At 41.4% G+C, this 22,355-nt stretch overlaps 1 protein-coding gene across 1 annotated transcript; it reads right to left on the bottom strand.

Moving 5' to 3' along the window:
- Positions 1-1,105: 1,105 nt before the first annotated feature.
- RADX (RPA1 related single stranded DNA binding protein, X-linked) lies at positions 1,106-22,176 on the bottom strand. The gene is made up of 15 exons (XM_044427260.1): positions 21,791-22,176; positions 20,731-20,873; positions 18,988-19,180; positions 16,733-16,841; positions 16,332-16,423; positions 16,121-16,243; positions 14,551-14,658; positions 13,439-13,606; positions 12,698-12,858; positions 11,949-12,103; positions 10,947-11,015; positions 8,680-8,753; positions 5,221-5,520; positions 3,438-3,617; positions 1,106-2,342 (listed from the first exon to the last, which is right to left on the bottom strand). The coding sequence occupies exons 1-15, from the start codon at positions 22,017-22,019 to the stop codon at positions 2,197-2,199; spliced, it is 2,250 nt and encodes a 749-aa protein (XP_044283195.1). The 5' UTR covers positions 22,020-22,176; the 3' UTR covers positions 1,106-2,196.
- Between the last annotated feature and the right edge of the window lie 179 nt (positions 22,177-22,355).

Here is a 22,355-nt window from a genome sequence, read left to right on the forward strand (position 1 = left end):
CGCTCTCTCCTGTTCCTATTCAAGTGAAGAGCAAGAGAGATGGAGCCACAATTTACACCTTTGCTCCTTTGCAGCCTGCAAGATATCGGGCCTGGAAAACTCGAGAGCAAGAATGCCTGCTTCTTCTCATCCCATATTTTGCTGCTACTAGTGAGGGCAGCCAGCTCCAAAATCCCCCATAATAAGCTTCCATACATGAGTGGTACTGTGGGGAAAGAAAGGATCTGGGACTGGAGCACCAGCAAGAAAAGGCAACTGAAGGCCCATGGTGCCTGGGTAACAGATTCTGGGGTGAAATTAGCTGTTCTTCCAGTTTGCTGGAATGATGATGATTTTGCATTCTCTTCTTACTCCTCTGACTTATCCTTTTCTACAATTTCACCCAAGGGAGCCTACATAAATACACCCGTTCTGACTTCCCACTGTCTGTCCCTTAATCCATGCCACTCCTCTAGGATTGTATATTCTTACTGTACACATTTCTATCCTTAACTCTTATGTAAAGCATTTCCAGGACTGGCTCAGAAAGCAAGGAATAAAAATACAAGGATGGGGTGGGGGGAACCCGGAAATCAAAGCAGAATAAAACTGTTGATCCCTCGAGGTGGGGGGCATGTGCACACATGCAAGAGAGAGAGAGAGAGACTAAAAGTATAAAAGGCTGGCAAAACTGAGGTGTGTGCTGAGCACCAAAATGACAAGGAGTCAGCACACCCCAACGAGGGCATTCCTGAGTTCCAGCCACACTGAGAAAGGCCTTGGTAAGGGAGCTGAATTGGAGATGCTTCTTGTTTTGACTCACAAACTGCAATTCCATGGGAGGGGCAGAAGGAAGGTGGCCATGAGGGGTGACAAGCACAGCCATCTTGCTTGTACTTGAGAAACTGCAGCCTCGGAGCGGCTGCTGCTGGGGACGTTTCCCAAGCTATCCAAGCCATTGTGGCAACTCCTCCTGCGGCATTTGCAACAACCTGGAGGGCTGTCTTGCAATTTACTACCTCCACTTTCCAGAATGAGTATATAACTGAACGCTAAAGGCCTGTTATCCATGTACACATGGGAAAACACACAAGCAACCCTTTGTTTTGCTTTAACCATACAGAACTGAACCAATGTTTCATTTTTATTAAAAACAGGTAATCACAGGAAAGAAAGAGCTATTTGAAAAGTATTATGTGCACAATTATCACTTAAAGATGAGTCACTGTTAAGTTAAAATGTCAGTAAGGTACATCACACTGTAGGTTTAATATTGCAGTAAGACACAGGGAGTGGAAATGGCTCCTGGAATAATTAGATTAAAATGCACGCTGCCCAGCTCGGAACACACACACAAACACTGCTTTCCTTTTCACTGCACAGCAGCGGTATTGCTTGCTTTGGAGGCCACACTGAGGGTTCCCTATGCCTGAGCTAGGCTACTAGTTCTGCATCAACAGCACTTCCACTGCATATCCATTGCTACAAGAACCAACATTACCACGTACTTTTCATTTGAATAGTTTGCTCCAAGCTCACCTTCTCTGTGAGAGAGAGCCATTCCACACATATTAGCTGACAGTATTATTGAAACTCACATTTTGGCACAGCAAATGTAGAACACGGACACCCTTCCCCGTAGACAAGGCTCTGGGGGATTTAAGGTAGTTGCCTTCAGAGAGCAAGAACATCTCTCTAGTCATTTTCCTTGTTCCTTTCCCAACTTTCTTTCTGGTTATGAGTGATAATACCGGGAAACCCATTTTTGGCTATCCTTTCTGGCAGGTCAGAGCTTAGTTATACTTGGAACCAAGTCTTCTCTTCCATCTGGAGATGCTCACTATTCATTATGCCAAACGTTTAGAATGTCACCACCTCGAAATGCCAAGCAATCAGGTAACAGCACCTGAAAGCCAAATTCTCCTGCACAAGCAGGACATGATCACTTAATAGATTCATTGCTTCCCTTCTGGCACATCAACCTCAGGTGAAGGTTAACTATCATTTTTTGTGGCACCCAAACACTGATTTCAGGGTGCCCTGTGTGCGAATGGAACAGAGAAGTGTGCTCCCAGGTACAAAGGGTCCGGAACTTTCCTTCACAGCCTTACTGCGAAGTATCCAGGTTCGTCTGCTGGACAAATGCCAGGAAAAAGGCATTCTGATCCATATTTATTCTTCTTAGTTTAACAGTGCAAATCTATAATAAATAATGAGCTATGTTTGGCTTGCTACATCCACTTCTGTTATTTTATAGATTTTGTTAAGGAAGACTTCAACTTTATCTTCACCCAAAGAACAGATATCCAGAATACAGATGACATGCTGTTTCTCCAGGTCAGCAGCTGCTTTTACAACTTCATCTGGTGTGGAAACATGAACATGAATTAACAATATGAGGAGACCTAACTTGCTTTGTTACATATCCAGAAAAAAACATTAGTGTCAACTGATTGCTTTTTCTATCATGTTATGTCCCAGAATGGTTGTAATGAAGTGGGAAATGAAGAAAATCTATTCTCTCACTTCCAACTCTATGACAACAACAAAGCAAATCCATTCACAGGAAGTCCAGTTGCATGCCTAAGCCAAAGAGGAAAACTGCCACCGTTGTCTTCATTGAGATCATGTATTAGCAGCTTAGACTTTTGAATATAAACTTCTTTGTTTAGCAAAATTTAATAAAGGTGGACACTGAACTATTGTTTGGAATTAACTGTAGAAAATGCTGTATGTGAAACTTGTTGTGAAGCAACAAACAAAAGAGTAAAATCAACTGCTTCTATTTAAAGACAGTCCTTCAACATTTCACTTTTCTGGAGCTTAGTATGCTCCCTAATGACCCCCAACAGATTTGCAGCTTCCGGTTTTAAACATAAAAACACAAGATGACAAATGATTGGCACAATAAAAAAAAGCTTCCATCAACTTCCTGGTTTCACATATCTGAAGAGACTGGCAATTCCTTTACGCACCATAAGACAAGTTGGCACTAATAGGCAGAAAAGCGTAATTTGCAATCATTCTAGATTGTGGGTCAAATATTCAAGACCAGTTTGCTTTGCAGACACAATTACACAGGCGAACACCTGCAGGGAAGGCATGCTCATTTAAGCACGCGGGTTTTGCAGTTGCCAACTAAAAATTGTTTTTCAAAAGGAAAGAGGAAGTGAGCCTCAAAAACTGTTACAATTCATTAATAATGTTGCCACTTCTTCAGGGAGAAGATATTATAATTCATTTAGACACAGCTCAATTTAAAATGGTTCACTGCTCAGCACTGCAATGAGAATCGAAGAATTGCCTTGGGTAGCCAAACCAGCAGTCTGCCTTCAAACATAATTGTCCAGAAGTGACGTTTCAGTGGAAAGGGCAAACCTTCACTTACAACCATACCTGCTTACTTTGGGGCAAGCAATAAGCTGCAAACCACCCTGCTGTCATCGAGATGGTCCTACCTGAAAGGGAAAGTAGCTCAGGGAGCTCTTCTTTGCTCGTTGTCTCCTGATGACATGAGGTGCCACTGGCACGAGGCAACACTGCATCACTTGGCACAGCTTCTGCTGGAAATAAATTAGATTCTTCGGGACAGCATATCGGCAGGAAGGCTACGTCGACTGCCATGTCATGATTTAAGCCTGTACGAGAAATAGTTATCTCTTGTTACCACCAGATAACTTAAGGAACTGTTTAATTGCCTGCAGGAATCCCTTTCGCAAAGGAAGCTTTGGACGAGATGTTGATGATGCGAGTATAGCAAATCATCCAAGCTCTGATGCCTGCCTTTTGCTATGATTCTTTGGCACATCTTTAAAAGATTTCAGGAATGGCAAGTTGAAATATCAGTTTAAACAGGTCCAGTGATCTGCATGGCTCAATATTCAGCCACAAAATCCTAGAGCAAAATCTTAAGGTTACGGCTATAACCATCCAGAGAGCCATGTGGCTACCGTAATGGTCTGTAAAAGCTTGAAATACTAGTAAATAATACTCTGGTAATTACCTGTCTAAACTTTCCGTGGAAATGTCTAGAAAAGTTCTACTGCATTTCTAGGTAGCTTGCAGCTTCGTTTCCCTGAATGCATACTGTAAATGTGTGGATTAGCTTGCATTAGCTTGCATGTTTTTTAAGAAACATGAATGTTTCTTAAAAAACCAACCCCAACCTCAAAGGAATTTGGTTGCATTGATTACAACTCTAAGCCAGCTCAGGTTGAGATGAGACCAAATTGTGGGTCATGATGAAAACCTATTCTATTGATTAAATATAGTCAGCAGGCATTCCTTGTATGATGTAATTCCTAGATCCTTTTACAGCCTTGTAATTTTTCTTTGAAGCACTTTAAATATCTTTCTAATACTGAGCAAATTACTCCAAATGACATATTATTGATTTTGAATAAAGTTGCACAATTTCCGCCACAAACCTCTGCCCAAAGTCTTGGAACCTGTGCTGCTGTTCATTTACAAAGACTAGTATAACATTGCCCTTCATTGCTCCAATCCTGCTGTTAAATAATTTTCAATTTTATTCCTGAGATAACTTACATCTATCTTGAATGTGTTGCCACATTGCAGACTTTCACCGTCTTGCTCTACATTGGGGTGATCTTCCTCCAGTGTAATTGCATTTGCCCTTGTTCAATTCTCTCCCCCTCAACTCTGCCCAGCTCTGCAGATTATTATGAAGTTGTAAACTATCTAAAATTATCTCAGTAAATGGCAGAGCTGGGCAGATTAATTAAAAGCTGATTCCTTTGTAAAGGCAGAGGACATTAATTATACAGTCAAGCAGTAGGCCCTGCAAGCTTGGGACAGACATATTATGGCTGGGCTCCAAAGATCTACCTTGGGCAAGTCAAGAGTTTTGTGTGAATTCACAAGAGGACTGCCTCTGCTTCTAACAGCAGACCAGCATGCCATGTTACAGCTGGCTCGTGAAACTCTGCTGTTTCGGCAGTGGCATACCATGAGAGGTCTGCCATTTGAAAAACACAAACCAAAACCTCTCTTCCTCCCTCCTTTCTGTATGTGTTTGTGTAGTAGCAAGTTCTGTGAGTCCTACCCTACGTTCCTTACAGGTGATCTAAAGCAACCTACTGCTCCTACAGAGTAACAAATATGAGTATCTTATCCATTTAGCAGTGCATAGCATTCATTCGTTAACATCCAGACTTCAAAACTGTTAACATGTCCTAGCCAAGTACTGCACTTTGTCTTGGAAAGATGGTGGTTACTTACTAAGAATAGCTACTTCATAGTATTCCAGAGGACAAGTATTTTCAAAGACTTTCACTTCTCCATTTCTTATATGTTCTTTTGGTTTCCAACTGGCTGGGTGAAGATTGTATCGCTGCATAAGTAATTCTTTGTGCATGTAATTAAATTTACAAGGGAAGCTTTCTGGGAAAACGGTGCTGTAGTTTAAGTGCTGTGTTAAGTTGTCTTTTACTGCTGTCCAGAGAGTGCTTTCCCAGGAATTATGGCACCTCCTCCTTGCTTGAACTGTTTCACACACATCAGCTGTTTCTTTGTCACCTGCTAATATGAAGATTGTAAATGTATGGTTAATCTCCTCTTATCCAGAGGCTCAGCCTTACTGCCACTCTCTCTCAGATCCAATGGGCACCTCGGTTCCTAGCATCTCGTCATTTTGCAAAACAGAAGCTAAGGCACACAGAAGAACAAACTGGATATACACAGACCGACCTCCTTTCACACGTACATTACGATGAATTCCTTTTCTCTTTGTAATAAGCCTGGAACCTCTGAGCTCAGCAAATGCTGTCCTCTTTGCCAGGCTCTTAATGCAATCTAGCCATCCAAGGCGTGCCCAATGTCAGGTACTCTGCAAAGGGAAGGCTCCATGCCTAAAACAACATTGCCACTAGTGAATATATTATGACTCATTGTTGCACACCTTTGCACTCACCCCTCCTGGCAAGAAATGTTCAGTCCAGCTAGTACTCCAAATACCCTTCCCCTCTTGCTCTGGGAACCCCTCCTGTTTGTAGCCAAATCCTGGCAAGAAAGTCTAACAAAGAACTCCAGCTCGGTTTTGCTCAGCCTTTTACTTGTAAGTTAGCTTCGCTTCTCACTCCTACCCCTGCATCCTCATTTTCCTTCCCCACCTCTAATTTCATGACTTTGTGGTGTTGTCAGTGCTCCAAGGGAACTTACAATTTGTGCTCCCCTTCCTACTGTTCACCTTAAAAGGCCTGTGTAGAACAGGACTAAGGGGATCCATTAGGGGTCTGTAAGGGCTCCACTTTTCCCCAGGTCCTTTTGATAGCCGGGCACCTAGAATTGCCTCCTGATATACAGGCCTCCCCCAAAGAAGATGGCTCTCCTTTCCTTCTGCTCTAGGAAAGGTACCATCTGCACTCCAAATCCCTCTTCCTACCTCGCTTTCCCCCCTTTCCATCCCCTCTAACATCCCAAGATACTGTGATGCCAACCAGGATTGTTACTGATTTTTCTCTTTAACCTGATTTGGATCTTGGAATCTCTGTCCAAGAACTACGGGTCTGCCCTCTCCTTCTGTGTACACAGGATCCTCCCCTTAACTTACAATACTTTCCAGTCCAACTTAAATACTGCCAGTGCAATCATTTTGTTGTATTAGAAACTGCATATTCTTTTATGCTAGCTCTCGCGCATCAACATGTTGCTAATCTCCTTAATTTTAGCCTCCAATACCTGCTGGCTAAAGTTCCCAACATGCATTTATTTGTTCAGGGGGGAGAGGGAGAGAGAGAAGACACACGCAGGCAAGCACGCATGGACTCCATTGACTGCTAATAAAAAAGGCTACTTCTTAAAAAAAAATTATCTGAGAAAAGCAAGCATAGCAGCTGGGCAATTATAACACTATAATTAGTTCTATTTCAAGTGAGGAAGGTGCATTGGGAGTGAAAAAATAGTATTTTGTCTATTTTCTTAATAAAGGGGGGGGGGAACCCACTCACGTTCTTTAACATTACCAGAAACTGCCCAGATTTACAAAAGCTCTTTGCAAATTGATTTGTTCTTCCAGGCAGAATGATTCGCATAACCTAGCCATTGTTTCCATCATTCTCATTCTACACAACATTTATTAATCTGGCTTTTGAGGTAATCTGACTACAACTATTTCCTAAATAAATAAATAAACTGACAGAATTTCCCACAAGTCTTCATACAATATACAAATGTTATATGAATAATTAGTGCTGTTCCATTGAAGATGCCCAGTATGAGCCATCTAAGCCTCTGGACACATCATGAGAAGGCAAGACTCCGTGAAGACGACCATCACACGAGGGAAAGGTGAGGGCAGAAGAAGAAAAGGAAGACCAAATAAAAGGTGGGTGATTCCATAAAGGAAGCACAAACTTCAAAGAGCAGAATTGCCAGGGAAAGGGTATTTGAGGGCTTTCATTCATTGAGTCACAAGTCAGAAATGGCACGTGACAACAAACGGCTGCACGATGTGGCCAAGCATTCTGGCTGTGCAGAAAATCCTAACTGTCTGTAATATATTTATGATGCTGACATATATAAGGGTGCCCCACAAAGCAAAGTCTAGGCCAGACCATAGAGGATAATCTGAAATGTTGTTCCAAATGAACCGTAACAAATTACAAGCTTTTAACCAGTGTCCACTACACTAGGAATTAGTTAAGAAAATCTGATCCTGCTCATCACTTTCTAAAGAAAGAAGGAAAATACATTTCCTTAGTATTCTTCTGCCACAAATCCAGATGGGAACACGCAGCATTTTAGGTTTTGAAAAAGATTTAGCACTTGTTAGTTATGTTAATGATCATCATTATCCTTTCTTCAATGCATAAAGATGCAGCAATCTCAGACAATGAATGCAAGGCTGAGATCATTCATTTTCATAATAAACGTGATAGACACCTGTATCCAGATAACTTCACAAATGTATTTCCCAGCACTTTTTTTTTACTACCACCATACACACACTCACCTGGAAGCAAACTTATTTAAGTAAGATAAATGGCCATGAGATCAGGCTGCATGTCACTCTGTTTTGGAATCTGAATGCGATGATTCTCATTTAGAATTGTAAAACAAGAATAACTGTTCCAGTTCTAGCTGCAATGCAGCAAGTTCGGGAGTTGAGTGTAACTATTATCAAATCATCTAAATCCTAATCTTTCTAGCAGCCACTGGCTTTAAAAAATCTCTACGGCCCAAAGAACTGCCTTGTGCACAAGAATTATATCCTCGGATGCCATATGGTGAAGCAGCACTGACCAGCAGGGAGACTAGAAGATTCATGTTAGATCATGTCTTACCTTCATACGCAATTGCCCGTCTCCTCGTTACATATGATTAGCTAGTATTGCCTTGACACAGAGTGGTCGGTGCTTATGCACCACGAGAAGGAAAAGGAGTTATGGTAACTAAAAGGCGAGCTTTAGTTACATGGAACGAAGTTCTTGAGACTACTTCTATGCTTAGCAACATATACAACTTACGATTTTCTTATAATCTTGCCCTGTAAACATAATGCATTGATATAAAAGATGAGGAAAGCCTATGAACTTTGCTTTCCACTCTGGTCCTATGGTGATGATGGCTTTGTTGCGATGGAGGCGGCAGAGAAATGCTTTAAATAAATAGTAAAATAAATAAATGATTAGGAATGGCTGATTTTAATTTTATATATAGTAATCAAGTAACAAATCTTACTTTTACAGGGTTGCATTGCTTCTACCACTTCGTGGCTTTCTTCTCTTGAAGAGGAATTTTCTTGCGTATGTAACCTGCAACCCCGCCACAAAAAAATAAAATAAAAAAATGAAGGCATGGGGAGCCATTATTGCACCATTATTATCTAATCAGAAAGTGTAACATACAGAATGCTGAGATTGTGGCATTTTACCAGCTGACAAGAACAGTCACTAATTCTTAATACTTTTTTTTAACTTCAAAGTATCTGTGCTAGTGTGGGTACATTTTAATACCCTCTTCCCAAGACAAAGACACAGAGTCTAAAATGGAAAAAAAAGATTTCAAGGGACTTTAACTATAGATTTCCAATGCCGTGTCCCCTTTGGTCCTCAGTAAATCATTGGAGGTAAACAAAACCCACCCCAGTTAACTTTTTTAATGTTTAAAACTCAAGAACTACATTTTCCCCAGAATTTACTAGCTAGAAATATAGGATCTAAAAACAGCTTTCCTCTCTGACTGTTGGGAGTTTGCTTGAAGATACAAGAGATGCTAGTAGCAGTATAATCCAATTTTAGAAACCATCCCACATTTCTTTGCTAATTCTGATAAAATTTCCAGGGTACATAAATGCTATAAATGTGGGGTTAGTGGATATAAACAGAGAACTGCAAGGAGTCATCAAACACATCCATTATTTCAGAGACTAAGCTGCTAAAGCATTGTATTTCAAACTACCAATAATCTTTATTAATTCAGATATCATCACCCAGGGTAAGATCAGTAAAACAAGCAGGACTTTGTGTTGGCCGTCAGGAAACATTATGCACAGAATTTTGGAGACCAGATGTACAGTGGACTGTATTATACATTGACTCTCTTCTACATCAACAGTACAAATAAAACCTGTGGAATTTCCTTACAGAATAGTGTACTTTTGCAGAGGCAGCATATTTTTATGAAGGTATCATTTGGGTCTAAGAATCTTAATTTTGTCAAGCTAAACAGGAAGAAAGCTCCAGGCTAAAATGTAGTTGTTGTATTTTATATTTAATACATTCAAGCTTTTTTCCATGAATGATGATCAAGAAGGAAACAGAGGTACATATGTTTGTGTATTCACAGTATGTGTATTCACAGTACAGTATTGCAGAAATGAACCTGATAAGCAAATACTTTTCTGGGTTAGAAAGACAGCAAAATACAAATTATATACAACCCTATGGGGAAAAAGAAAACCCTAACACTAGTTTTGTAATGTGGATGAATCTTACCATTTCCAGAAGTTTCTTCAACAGAAGAAAAAGGCAGGCAGAAACTTGGAACTGTTTAGATCAAACTCTGCCATATGGCAGGTCTATTCTATCACAGCTTCTAGCTTTATTATATTAAATGAGGTCTAATATTTTTGTTTTTGCTATTTTAATAAGTGAAACTGTGTATGTTAAAAGGGCCTTAAATTCCAGTAAAGAAACCAATTATTTTGGCCAAACATGGAACAGCTGGGTTATCACTATGTTAAAAAAAAAAAGATCCAATTAAGATGAATTACTTTTCACAATATTTAATTCCTTGCAATTTTTGAAATACATTGCAGTATAGTTTCCAACTGGTTTAGGAGGCACTCAGTTTGTCTGGACACAAACCTGATATCACTGCCCTTTCCAACCCTTGTCTCACTCCAATTACCATTCTTAAAGCTCATTAAATAAGGTCAATTTGTATTACAAAACCCATTGCAACACACACTCACAAACATCTAGGTACATACATCTGGAAGCTGAATTGGGTCATTGCTCCTATCCACACATTCTGGAACAATGCTAACATTACAATTAAAAAAGCTGACAGAAAGGAACTATAATTGTTGTGAACAAATTGGAGGCTGACAGACAGTTCTCCAGCATCCTATTTTATAAACTCTTATCTTTAGATTTCACTGAAGAATACTAGAAGGAACTAGACCACATGGTAATTTTCCAGGAACTTTGATTAGGCAACTATATGCTTTCTAAACTAAATGATCCAGGAAATCCTGGGCACCCACCCCCAAAAGGCTTGGGGTATCAGTAATGCTACACAGCTGAAGCAGCTGGTTATATGGATGCCATGCTTCAACCCCATAACTTCAATACCTATGGGACACTGCTGGCATCCCAAACAAACTACAAATCATCATCAATATTCCAGAAAACACCTTCCTGGCTGTCATGGATGTTGAGAGTCTTTATACCACTTTAAGAAGTTCAATGAAATGGAAAAGTGACAGAGAAATTGCCACTTACATTATTTTTTTTCCTGCTGACCTTGTGAAGTATTTATATCCAGAAGGTAAAGGAAGAGGGTCTCTTGTCCTTAAAACAAATAGTAAATCTGTATTACTTCACTGAGTAAGCAAACTTGAATTGGGGACTTGACTCCTTTATTATGAAGTCATATTTTTTTTTTCCTTAATGAAAACTGAGGTGCCTTCGTCCAACGGGCAATGTGTCTTGTTCCATGTACAAAACATACTTTCTGCTAGTCTGGGCATGAGAGAATTCCTAATTCTTTTCTTGATATGTAGAGAACCTGAGCCCCATTTTAAAAGCCATCTTATTAAACACGAGCTCTTCAAAAACACACAAACCCCACAAGAACAGCAGGGTATAATTCTTACACAAAACTTTAGGAATAGCTGGAACAGGTCTGTACGACCCAGCCTAATTTCACAGAGCAGAATCTGCATGGGTTTTGCTTTCATCAGAACAGCTGCAGGAAAGGACAAGATCAGGTTAACACATTGATTGCAATAAGATGAAATGGCCTTCACATTCCATATTCATTGGTTTGTGGACTTGGCTGAATAAAGACACAATAACCTTACTGGATATGTAAGATTTCCTCTGGACTGTGCATGTCCTTATCCTGTAGTTCCCCACCCTAGTCTGAATGAATGCCATACTAGAAAATGGTATTGTACAATCCATCAATCATGCAGATGGTAAGGAACCCATGGAATGAACCCATTCTCACTCAGTATGGCTACTTTTCTTTAGTGAGGCCATTCCCAGATATTTATCATCTAACCGGGACAGCCCTGCGAATAGGGTTTCCACTGTCAATGAAAACAGAATTCAGCCCACTGATCCACCCCATTTCAAACAGGTTAATTCCTGTGCTATATATGCCTCATCTTGTTCTGAAAAGAGTATGCGGAGGCAGAATTGTGCCCTAAAATGGACAAATGTCAACAATATAAAGAAGGGACATTAAAGAATCTGTTCCATTTTGTAGAAGCAGCTTACTGTACAGCTGGAATCTTTCTCTTTGATCGGCTCTTTCTGGTTACGATGCATGGCTCCTGCAAAGATGATGGAGACCCTTGCACAGAAGTTGCTTCCTCGGCTTGCTGATGCTTTCTTATTTCTTGCTCAGCAGAGTCATTTTCTGACTCAGAAATCTGCAATAGTGACCTTCTGTTAATCTATTGGAGTTTGAATAGCTGGATTGGTTCACAACACATTCAGTTTCAGGTATGACTAATTTTTCACTCTCTTAGCAGAAGCACTCATTAACATGTCATATCCTTAACTGCCCTGATTTATTTTAAATACACCATGCAAAATACTCTTAAAATCATACACCAACATACAGTGATTATACTTCCTGATGAGGTGTTTACTGTGATATTGCCCTGCCTCTTTCATAGATTTTTATGGGGGGGGGGGATCAGCTGTTGTTATCACCCCCTTTCACTCTTCTCATGTTTTCCCACTGCAGTTTCTGTCTTTATCCGTACCACTGAAAATGCATTAAGGAAAAAAATGGAGGAGATACATATGTCTACTGATAGTACTAGGAGGCACTTCAAGTTATTATAACTTTAAAAACCTTAAAGTGTGACTTTCAAATTCTGCTTGCTCTCAAAATCAGGGAAAAATGTTAATCAAGAGACAATGTCTGCAGGTTCTCTGAATTCAAATGCACAAGTTCTCCATTGTAATTATGATCACAGTATCCTAAGTACTATACTATTAATTCTCAAGCACCATACCTGCATTGGTTCCACTCCTGAGGCAACTTGAGATGTATTGCTACAGCTGACATATCTTATAGCACTAATTATCCCCTGAAAAGCAATGCGTTTCTGCTCCCTGTAGTGCAGGCTTTCAATCTCCTTCTCCATTTCACTGATGGTTGTCAAAACTGATTCACCTGCAAAGAGCAATCCCCTGAAACTTCGTTTTAAAGAAACAGTACCACCAAAAAGTATGAATATAAGATTTGTAAGATTCATATGGAAAATACTTTAATACGGAGTTATTGTTTTTAAGCTGACACAAAACAGTATCTAAAGCACTTTCATTTGCAAAACATTTGAGAAAAGCAGGCGTTTGGGCAGTTTCAGTTAAATATGGACAGAAAGCATATCTTTTTTGCCTTAAACATTTCAGGCCATCCCTGGAACTCTGTGGTGCCATGAAACCTACATCCATACACAGTAAGGATGCAAAGCCATCACGCCCCTTTGATTGCATTGCGATTTTTACATACTGTCGCTTTAAATTGCAGTCAGAGTTAAAGCCCAGACCACCTCTGCCCTTTCAAGCTGGCCACAGGGATGGCAGGACCAAGGGAGAAAATACACAATTTTCTTGCAACTTCCAGACCATGGCCTGACATGTTTTCAGAATCTATCGATAAAGACCTGGATTGTGTGAAGTTGCAAAGAAATGCCAACACCCCCTCAGAAAGTGATGAGCATGATTGAGAGTACATGAATGAAACGAAGTACCTTTAACACTTTTACAAAACTTCAAAAAGGTGTCAGGGACAGGTGGGAAAGGGTAATATCCACCAATGGCAGCTTTCTCCATATGAACCGCTTCCTGCTGAGTTTTAATCCACTGGATAAAGCACTTCACCTTGTTATCTTTTGTATATGGCTGGCCCTTGTGCCACCCTATTATGCAAAAGAAAAAGGTTGCGGTAGTTATGGTGCAAGAATCAAAAGATGAAAACAGTAGCATTTAGAAGTGACCGTGTATGAACTGGTTTCCCAGAAGCGTCATACCCAGTGCACACCTCTTCGATGAGCCTGGCCCATCAGTGGTGGCGGGTGCCGCAGGGGCAGGGTTCTTCTGACCATTCTGGTTGATGTACACAAAACTGACTAGTGGGGATTGTAATGTTACATCGAGCAGCTATCATTCTGTGAAGCAATTCAGGGCACAACTGCTCCTGTGTCCACTAGTATCCAGTGCAGGGTGGGAGAAGTGACCGTTGCCTCTCTATGCTTTGTACTCTGTATTTCAGCTGGATGACCAATTCTGGTACTTTGGAGAGGGAAAGCAGCAGGCTGCAACAGCTAGGACTTCTCATATCCTGGTGACTCCAGTCCCCCTCCCTCCTGTCCTGCCCTGTCCCGATTTTGACCCCAGAGAAGCAGCCAGCGTAGCTCTTGCCACACTGGCTCTGAGGGGAGACAGGGAGATCAGAGTGTGGATCCCCAGCTCCAAGACTGAAGCACTAATAATATGTTTGCCTAAATCACATGCAACTGGCAATGCGCTGTCTCCATTAATATAGCACCTAGCAACATGTTATTGATATTAAATTAACATGCAACAGGCGCTGATAAGGCTGCCTCTCTTGAGAAACAGACAGGGAACTATCCCAGAGTGTGGAAGCCATGCAGACATGTGTGATAATATTTAATACATTTCTATTATATGGAGCAGAAATGAGGGCCAGCTACAGTTTCTTGATGCGAGTGGGAGCTGTTTCAGTCGTCAGGATTGTTGTAGAGAGGTAAAAAGGGAAACAGGAAGCTGCTTCAAAAGTACATGGGCAGAAGAAGGGGATTGCATGATTTGCATGTACTGATGATTTTTTAATGCTATTTACCTGTAACAAATATTTCACTTTCATTAGATGTTGTTAGGTAAACTGGACAGGAGCCATTCTCAGAGGTATCACGTATCACCCTCATCTGTGTACATACCAAATATGTCACTGGAGATGGAGAGGGAGCTGCATCACTTTTTTGTAAAGATTATTTTGATATATTTACTTATTTTACATGCACATGCCATGTTATTTACGCATCTTTTGGAGTAAAACTTTTAAGCACAATTCCACTGTAGCACTGATGAATATACAAAATGTTACTATTAATAACAAAAGCTACCAATGGCAGGAAAAAGCACTATTACAGTTAATACTTTCCATGATTTCAAGATCAATCTAATTTAATTTTTTATTCTTCCCAGAATTTTCTTCAGTAGACAAAAGATCTTATACAATGTTGTGCAAACGAAGTCCAGCAGGTAAGGAACTTGAGTCTGGTCTATACCATCCACTGCTGGGTTCTGGCTATGGAGGGTGTTTTGCCACTGTTCCTCAGCTTTTTCTCTCTCATCCTTGCCGCTCGCCTGCATAACAGGCAGGCAGGGCATATCTTGCTCCTCTTCACCACCTCTATTAGCTGGGCCAGGCTAAGGCAAGTGAACAAGCAGCCTGCAACTGTGGAGCAAATTCAGAAGGCTCTTTTTAAGGGGTCCCTGCTGGAAGGGCCCTTAGCAAGTGCCCAACTGCACCTGCCCTTGACACCAGATCCAACACCGCTTCGGAAAGAATGTTGAGCAACTGACTGCCACCTCTGAATTGAAAAATACCGAACATAGAGAACTGGATGCAAGAGAAACATGTCCTACCCTAACCCCTTTCCTCATGCAAGACTTTTCTTCCTTTTGGGATCTTTTCTGAAAAGGGAGAGCCCCCATTTGCAATTTGAAATAGTAAAAAGACTCCTCTGCTCCTTCTGAGAACTAAGAGGCATGTCACAGCATACCAGTTTCACTGAAAGGAAATCGTGTAAGTAGTTTACTGCCTTCATGCCCCGCTTTTGGGCTTTCAGAAAACATTTCAAAAAGGGATAGAACAAACAAACAAACATTTGGCTGACTACTAAGGGAAACAAGGTGCTCCACTAAGAGGACCTAAGAGGACCCTGGGACTGATCCAATATCACGATCTTAGGGCCATACCATCTCACTCCTGGTGGACACCTACATACAGTGCCTTAAGGCTATAAACTATCCCCAAGGACTGTGTGGATTACAAACACTGAGGGCTGCGCCATAAATACAGATAGATATATAAACAAACGGAAGGCTTCATCACATGTGGCATTCTTTCTCAACTGTAATTCGGAAGTAAACATGTCCACCCATGTCCACCATTGTATCTGAAGGTGATACACGTGTTTATGTTGCTGCGATTTTGTGTGTTTGCAAATTGTGGGAGACTAGAACAGAGGAACCCCATGGCACCTTCCACTTCCCTATTTCCATTGTTTTGGCAGGGAAATTGGAAAGCACTGTGGTGGTATTAATCATTACTGTGGTGCCTGAAATATAAAACAGACTTGTAAAAAACAAAAACAAAACAACTTTTAACATATTAACATAAATACTTGGATGAATTTGTTCAAATATCTCTGGCTGAGATGTGGCAAACAATTCTAATATGAAGGGCTGCTCAGAGGTCCCATCTACAACATGCACCCAGCGATGGATCCAGAAATCTTCTCCATGTTCTGCAAAGGCAACAGAAATGTGGATGAATGCTTGAAAGGAATACATTTGAACAAACTGAAAGGGATTTCAAACAGACTTTTGGACTACCTCTTTTTCTTGTACGCTCAGTCCTTCCCACATACTGTACCAGGCCAATAATATCACAAGAGTGATTGTTTGGTAAGTTATCTAACTCTGACCTAAAACAGATGGAATTGCAGCAGTCACATTTAGAGCAAAACTGATCTGAATATTCAAAGAAAATCTTTGGGTAGAGAACACAGGCAAAAGTCCTGCACCTCACAAGAGTCAACTTATGATTGCTATCAACGTATCCAAAAGGACTAATATACTGATGGTTACTGAAGGAGTTAACTCCTGAACAACATTTTTTTTTTTTTGCCCTCCCTGTCCTGCCTCCCCCAACACACTCTGTAATATCACTGATTCTGGTCATGTATACTGCTATGACAAACTGCCTATTAAAAAGAACATTAAAAAACTGTAACCTTGTTATAAATCGATATTTAACTTCAGGCAACTTCCATTCCACTTTAACTTTATTTTCTGGAATGATGTTAATTTTAGTTGGAGGGTCTCGCATATTCAAAGTGATTTCTAAAAATGAAACAAACAAAGTGTTCTGCTTTGGCTGAATATTGACTATATCAGTAATAAAAACTGGCTATGACTTTATGCAAAGCAAGCATATCTTTATTAAAATTGCATTATCTCACTTTGAAGTTTTTGAATAAGACAAGTTATTAACTGCACACACTTAAACATGGTATTAGGTAACTTGGAAACAAGGACCTTTCTGAACAGCAAGGAGCACTGAAGGAACAGAGTGGGGATGACAGTACCAAAAGTGCCCAAGCTGCACGTTTAAGCAGCTGTCAAAGGCTCCCTGGACTCATCCTGGCAGAGGCATCCTGCTCAGTTGAGACCAGCAACGGTGGAGACAACCAGTGCTCCTTTGGCCCTCCTCCAGGGAACGGGGCTTCAGGGAATGGCGTACCTTGGAAGAGAAGCCTATGAATATCACTGGGCACTTGCAGGTAGCTGTCATCAGCCCCCACTATGCCACACTTGGCCAGAGTGGCAGAGAGACCGTGCGGCTCAGCCCAAGCAGCTTGCTTGCAGTGGGGCCTCCCTTGACCTGTGCGTCACTCAGCAGGCCACAGAGAGTTAGCCAACCCTACAGCAAGCCATAATGTCATTCTGACTTTGGACGACACATTTAAGTCCCAGTGGCTTTGAAATTATGATGCCTTAAGCACCTTGTGCAAACCTACCCACTACACTGAAGGGAAGAAGAGAGATATTTCTATAGCAGAAATCATTCAGACCGAATGGCCTGGCAAACAGGAACACAAAGAATGGTAAATCTCTGCAAGATGGGTTCAGCCCTGAGATCTTTTTTCCATACGCTAGAACAAAAGAGTACTTAAGAAGCTTCCCAGCATCCAGTAATGGAAAGATAAATATGTATGTACTTCTGCATAAGAGGCAAGAATGAGCATATGATTACATCAAGTTGGAGGCTGTTACGATGGGCATCATGGTAAGCAAATATCTCTGAATCAAAACAGTTGTCTGAGAGAACACTCAGCTTAAGCCCCCGTGCTAAAACCCAGTTCCATATTCTCTTCAAAATGATGCACCAAGACACATTTCACTCTTTTTCTTTTCTTTTTTTTTTTTTGAATAAGTTTTATTCTTAACAGACCTAAGACACATTTCACTCTCAATGTCATTTTGGGGTGAAAACTGAGCAGCTTGGTGCTCCCCTTATTCTGTGAAGGGAGCTGTACATTACCCCACAAGCTGTTTTTGTTATGTTCCTTTCTCCTTTAACTGTGGTCTTAAACAGTTTCTGATATTCTAAAACAATAAACTTTCAAATTACTTGCTAAATAAAAAACTGCTATGAATCTGAGAGATAATTAGCTATTTTACACATTGCACAAGCATTCCATTTATGCTGTAGGAAGCCCTACTCTTCAGTGGAAAAGTCTCATTGCTTAATTTGCACCTCTCGTTGATTTCACTTGCCTTTTCTCCCCCACCGCTGTATTTTTTAAAAATATCTCCATTATTACATGAACCCCATTAGCACTTTTAAAAGGCCGAAACTTGGTTTCAACATCTACTGAGAATACTGTTTGTTCACATTTTGGATCGACAAACCTGAATATGCTATTTGACGGAGATAATTAGAATCACTGTCAAATTGGCATATAATTCATCAACAGTTTTGATTTATCTCCTCCCTAGCCTGACATTCTTGCCTACACACCACATGCACACATCAAACACTACGATGTGATCTCAAAGCAAGACACATGTAAGAGAACCGTGCCAGCTACATCACAAAGTGAAGAGGTAAGGATCCCATGCAGTCTCACTGTACAGATTTTTGCTTGTTTCAGGAGTGGTTACTGGAACAATGAATTCAGCTGAATATTTAGTACTTCAGCAGATGAAAAATTCAGTAGGTTTTGGCCGAACACAGAAGAAGTTTCTTTTAAGCCTCGGCTCTCCAGCCAAGGAAGAAAACCCCTTCCTGCCACACTGGGGGACTGTGTACACAGTAAAGAATTCTGAGGGTAGTTTTTTCACGGTCCAGGGTGGTGTGTCTGAATATAAGCCTAATAAATGACAAAGTAGGAACACAACATTTGCACATTTGTAAGCAAGTGTATTTTCCAGCTCCTGTAAAACACCTTATTACAGAATTACAATTCATCATTAGATACTTAACCTAAAGAAGAGAATCTCTTCATGTGCAAATCGCCAGGTGTTGGTTGTGTTTTGAAGGGGTAACTAGCTTTAACACCATACTGTTCAAGCAGTAAAACGGTGCCGGTCTTCATACTGCGGTACCACTCAGGGCATAAGGAGCTCCACAGCACCATTGACATCATACCAGAAGGATCAGCCACTTCAAAATAGGCCTTCAAAAATTAAGAACATGTGCCGAGTATTATGTGAGACTGCAGCATAAATATGCATTGCTTAAGAATTATTTTAAATGCTTAAGGCTGAGCTGTACTTTTCAAACTGTGTGATTTTTCTCTTCATTTTATTATAAAATATATGCAAGATATTGTACAGAAACAGAAAGAATACTGCCCTTTATAAAGACCTTAGAAGTCTAAGAGCACAATCTTAGGCATGTTTAGATGAAAGTCTTAGAACTCCCAGCATTCCCCAGCCCAAATGGCTACCTGGGTGATGCTGGGAGTTGCAGGACTTTTTCTCCTGTCTAAATATGCATAGGATTGCACCTTAAGAGAGCAATCCCCAACACACTTACCTGGTTGTAAGCCACACTGAAAACCCCACTGAACAGAATTGGGCTTTGAGGTTAAAATCCTAAGTAAGGAAGTCATGCTAAAATCAAAACTACCTACTTTTGATCTAGTGTTTAACAGAATGAAAACAGGGAGAACAAAAGGTAGAGAGGTTAGGCCTTTATGAAGCAATGTATGGTAAAACCAGTAGCACAAAGCCTATGATACTCCTTAGATTACTAAATCATATTATATAAACCTGGCACATGTGACAAAACCTGAAGATGAAGAGAAAGGCAATAAATTGGAAAGAGAGGTTCTCTTCTAGATATAGCAAGAAACATGGTAGAACGTAAGAGAATGATCTGTAGAAGGAAGTTTTTGTCTAGCACAGTAAAAAAAGAAAGGTAAGAGACATTACGACAAGAGAAAAAGTAGTCACAAAAGAAATGACATAGCTATGAAAAACTGCACAGTGCAGTGAACGCTTGTTACATATTCAAGTGATCTGCATGTTGCATATCACATTAACAATTCCTAATGACTAAGAATTACTAATTTGTATTAATCACAACATTATAAGACACCCCTTTCTGCATGCTCAAGTTAGTGAAATTTGGCTAATCTAGGTAAAGATCTGGAAATTTAAATAGAAAGTTATTTAAGTAAGATGCATATTAGCATAATAGTCAGCAACAAAACTGCCTCTTATTCTATCAAAATAACAATTCTGATCTTCCACTACAACCAGCTAACTCTGCTGGAATTCTTACAATCATGGAGGTCGATGCACTATACTAGACTGGAGGTTGCCTTTAGTATACTTCAATTCTGTTTAGGACAAAATTCATTGTTTAGAAAGCCTGTGCTACATCAACACAAGCTGTATCTAAATATGTATTATACACAGTTACTTTGTACAAAGACATGATTATGTAATCAATCACAATTGTTTTCTTTAGTTGTAGCTATTTGTTAAAGGAACAACTCAGCAGACATTGTAACAAATTAAAACTGACCCAGCAGCACCAATGCAAGAATGCACTGGATGTACAACTGCCTATTTTATATCCCCTCATACAAACTTTTTCTTTGTAAGCCGCCCTGAGGCTTTGGCGATGGGTGCAGCATAAAAATGCTATAAATAAATAAATAAATAAATAAATAAATAAATAAATATATTTTATTGCTAATAAATGCAGGTTTCCTACCTGATACGGCATGTCCAGTTTTGTGTCAGGTTTCCCATAATACCGTAATCTTGCCTTATGCAGGATTCTTACAAGCAAGGGCTGGAAGTTGATTTTGGACTTCCAGCCCATGTCCAGCTGCAACAGAGTTCCCAGCTTAGATTCTAAGAAAGCAAACAGAAACAAATAACAGACAAGACTGGGTGTAATAGCCCCATGTAATACCCCTACAGAAACATATTAATGCACACAGGGAAGTTAGTAAGATGTACCGGTATCAAAAACTGGGCCATCTATGATTAATATGCCTCTCCCGAAAGCATACAGAGCCAGTGTGAATGTGGCAGAGTGTGAGATCGTGACTGGGGAAATTTCAGGCCTAATCTCCACTCAGTCATGAAGTGCCCTTGGTGACTTTGGGCTAGTCACTGACTCTCAGCCTAAACTAACTTACAGAGGTGTAAAGATAACATGGAAAGAATGAAGACCATCTAAGTCACATGGGTTCCTTCCAGGGAGAAAAAATGTGGGATGGAAAAGCAATGAATAAAGAAATAATAAACAAGCCCAATATTAGGACAGCTGCTCTATCACAGGTAATATGCAAGCTGCATTCCTTGCCTGAATTCAAAAGCCCCAAACAGAAAATCAGCCTTCCAGAAGGGGGCCAGAATGCAATAAGGCATACTATTCCAACGTACCTAAATGCACAGTAGGGCAGTTCAGGCCTAGATCTAGGTACACCCTCAAGTCCACTCAAGCACCCCACACTCTTACTGGCTATGATTCCCTTCTCAGAATTTAGCTTGTGTGTCACCTGCAAACCTGACTCTTCATCAGGAATGTGGTCAGGACGCCTTCCTAGAGCTGTTCACTGACTGCCTTAACGTAAGTGGCACTATGCCAGAGCCAGAGTGCAGGACTCTCGCAAGCAAGGGCCTCCGGCTCGTGCCCGGAGGAAGGAGGAGTGTCAGCAGGGGCATCTCGGAAGGGTGGCACCCTCCCCCGTGAGGACGGCCTGCCATCCACCACCCGCCTCCACGGCTCGGCCTGCCACACCACCTCCTGGTGCACAACTTACCATCGACACACACATCCTGTGCCACCTTCTTTTCCACCCAGATCTCCCCATAGGGGTCCTCATTATTCCACAAGGGAAGGTAATGCCTCTTGCCCCCCCTCAGTGGCACCGCGGGCTTTTCGCGGCCCGGCTTGGGAGCCGGAGGGGCCTCCCCCAAGTCCGAGACCCCCAGGATCTCGAGGCCCTCGATGCACAGGAAGCCGTCGCCCAGCCGCTTCTCGTTGTACATGTACGAGCACTGCGTGATGCGCACGCGCAGGCCGCAGCGGAGCGCGCTCTTGTGCACCAGGGGGTTCAGCTCGGGGGCCAGGTGACACTTCTCCTGGCACACGCCGTCCGTGACCGTCACGTCGTAGTAGTAGCACGGGCAGGGCGCGGCGGGCGGCCGCGGGGCCGCGCCGGGGGGCGGCACGTCCGCGCCGTACCGCTCCAGCCGCAGCACGGAGACGGGCGGCGCGTCCGGGAGCGCGGCGCGCAGGCGGTCCGAGGCGAGCACCCGCGCCAGGGTCCCCCGCAGCCCGGACCGTGCTACTACTACGACGTGACGGTCACGGACGGCGTGTGC

This window comes from Varanus komodoensis, unplaced genomic scaffold, assembly GCF_004798865.1.
Source record: "Varanus komodoensis strain SLA01 unplaced genomic scaffold, ASM479886v1 scaffold18_3, whole genome shotgun sequence".
Lineage (NCBI taxonomy): Eukaryota > Metazoa > Chordata > Lepidosauria > Squamata > Varanidae > Varanus > Varanus komodoensis.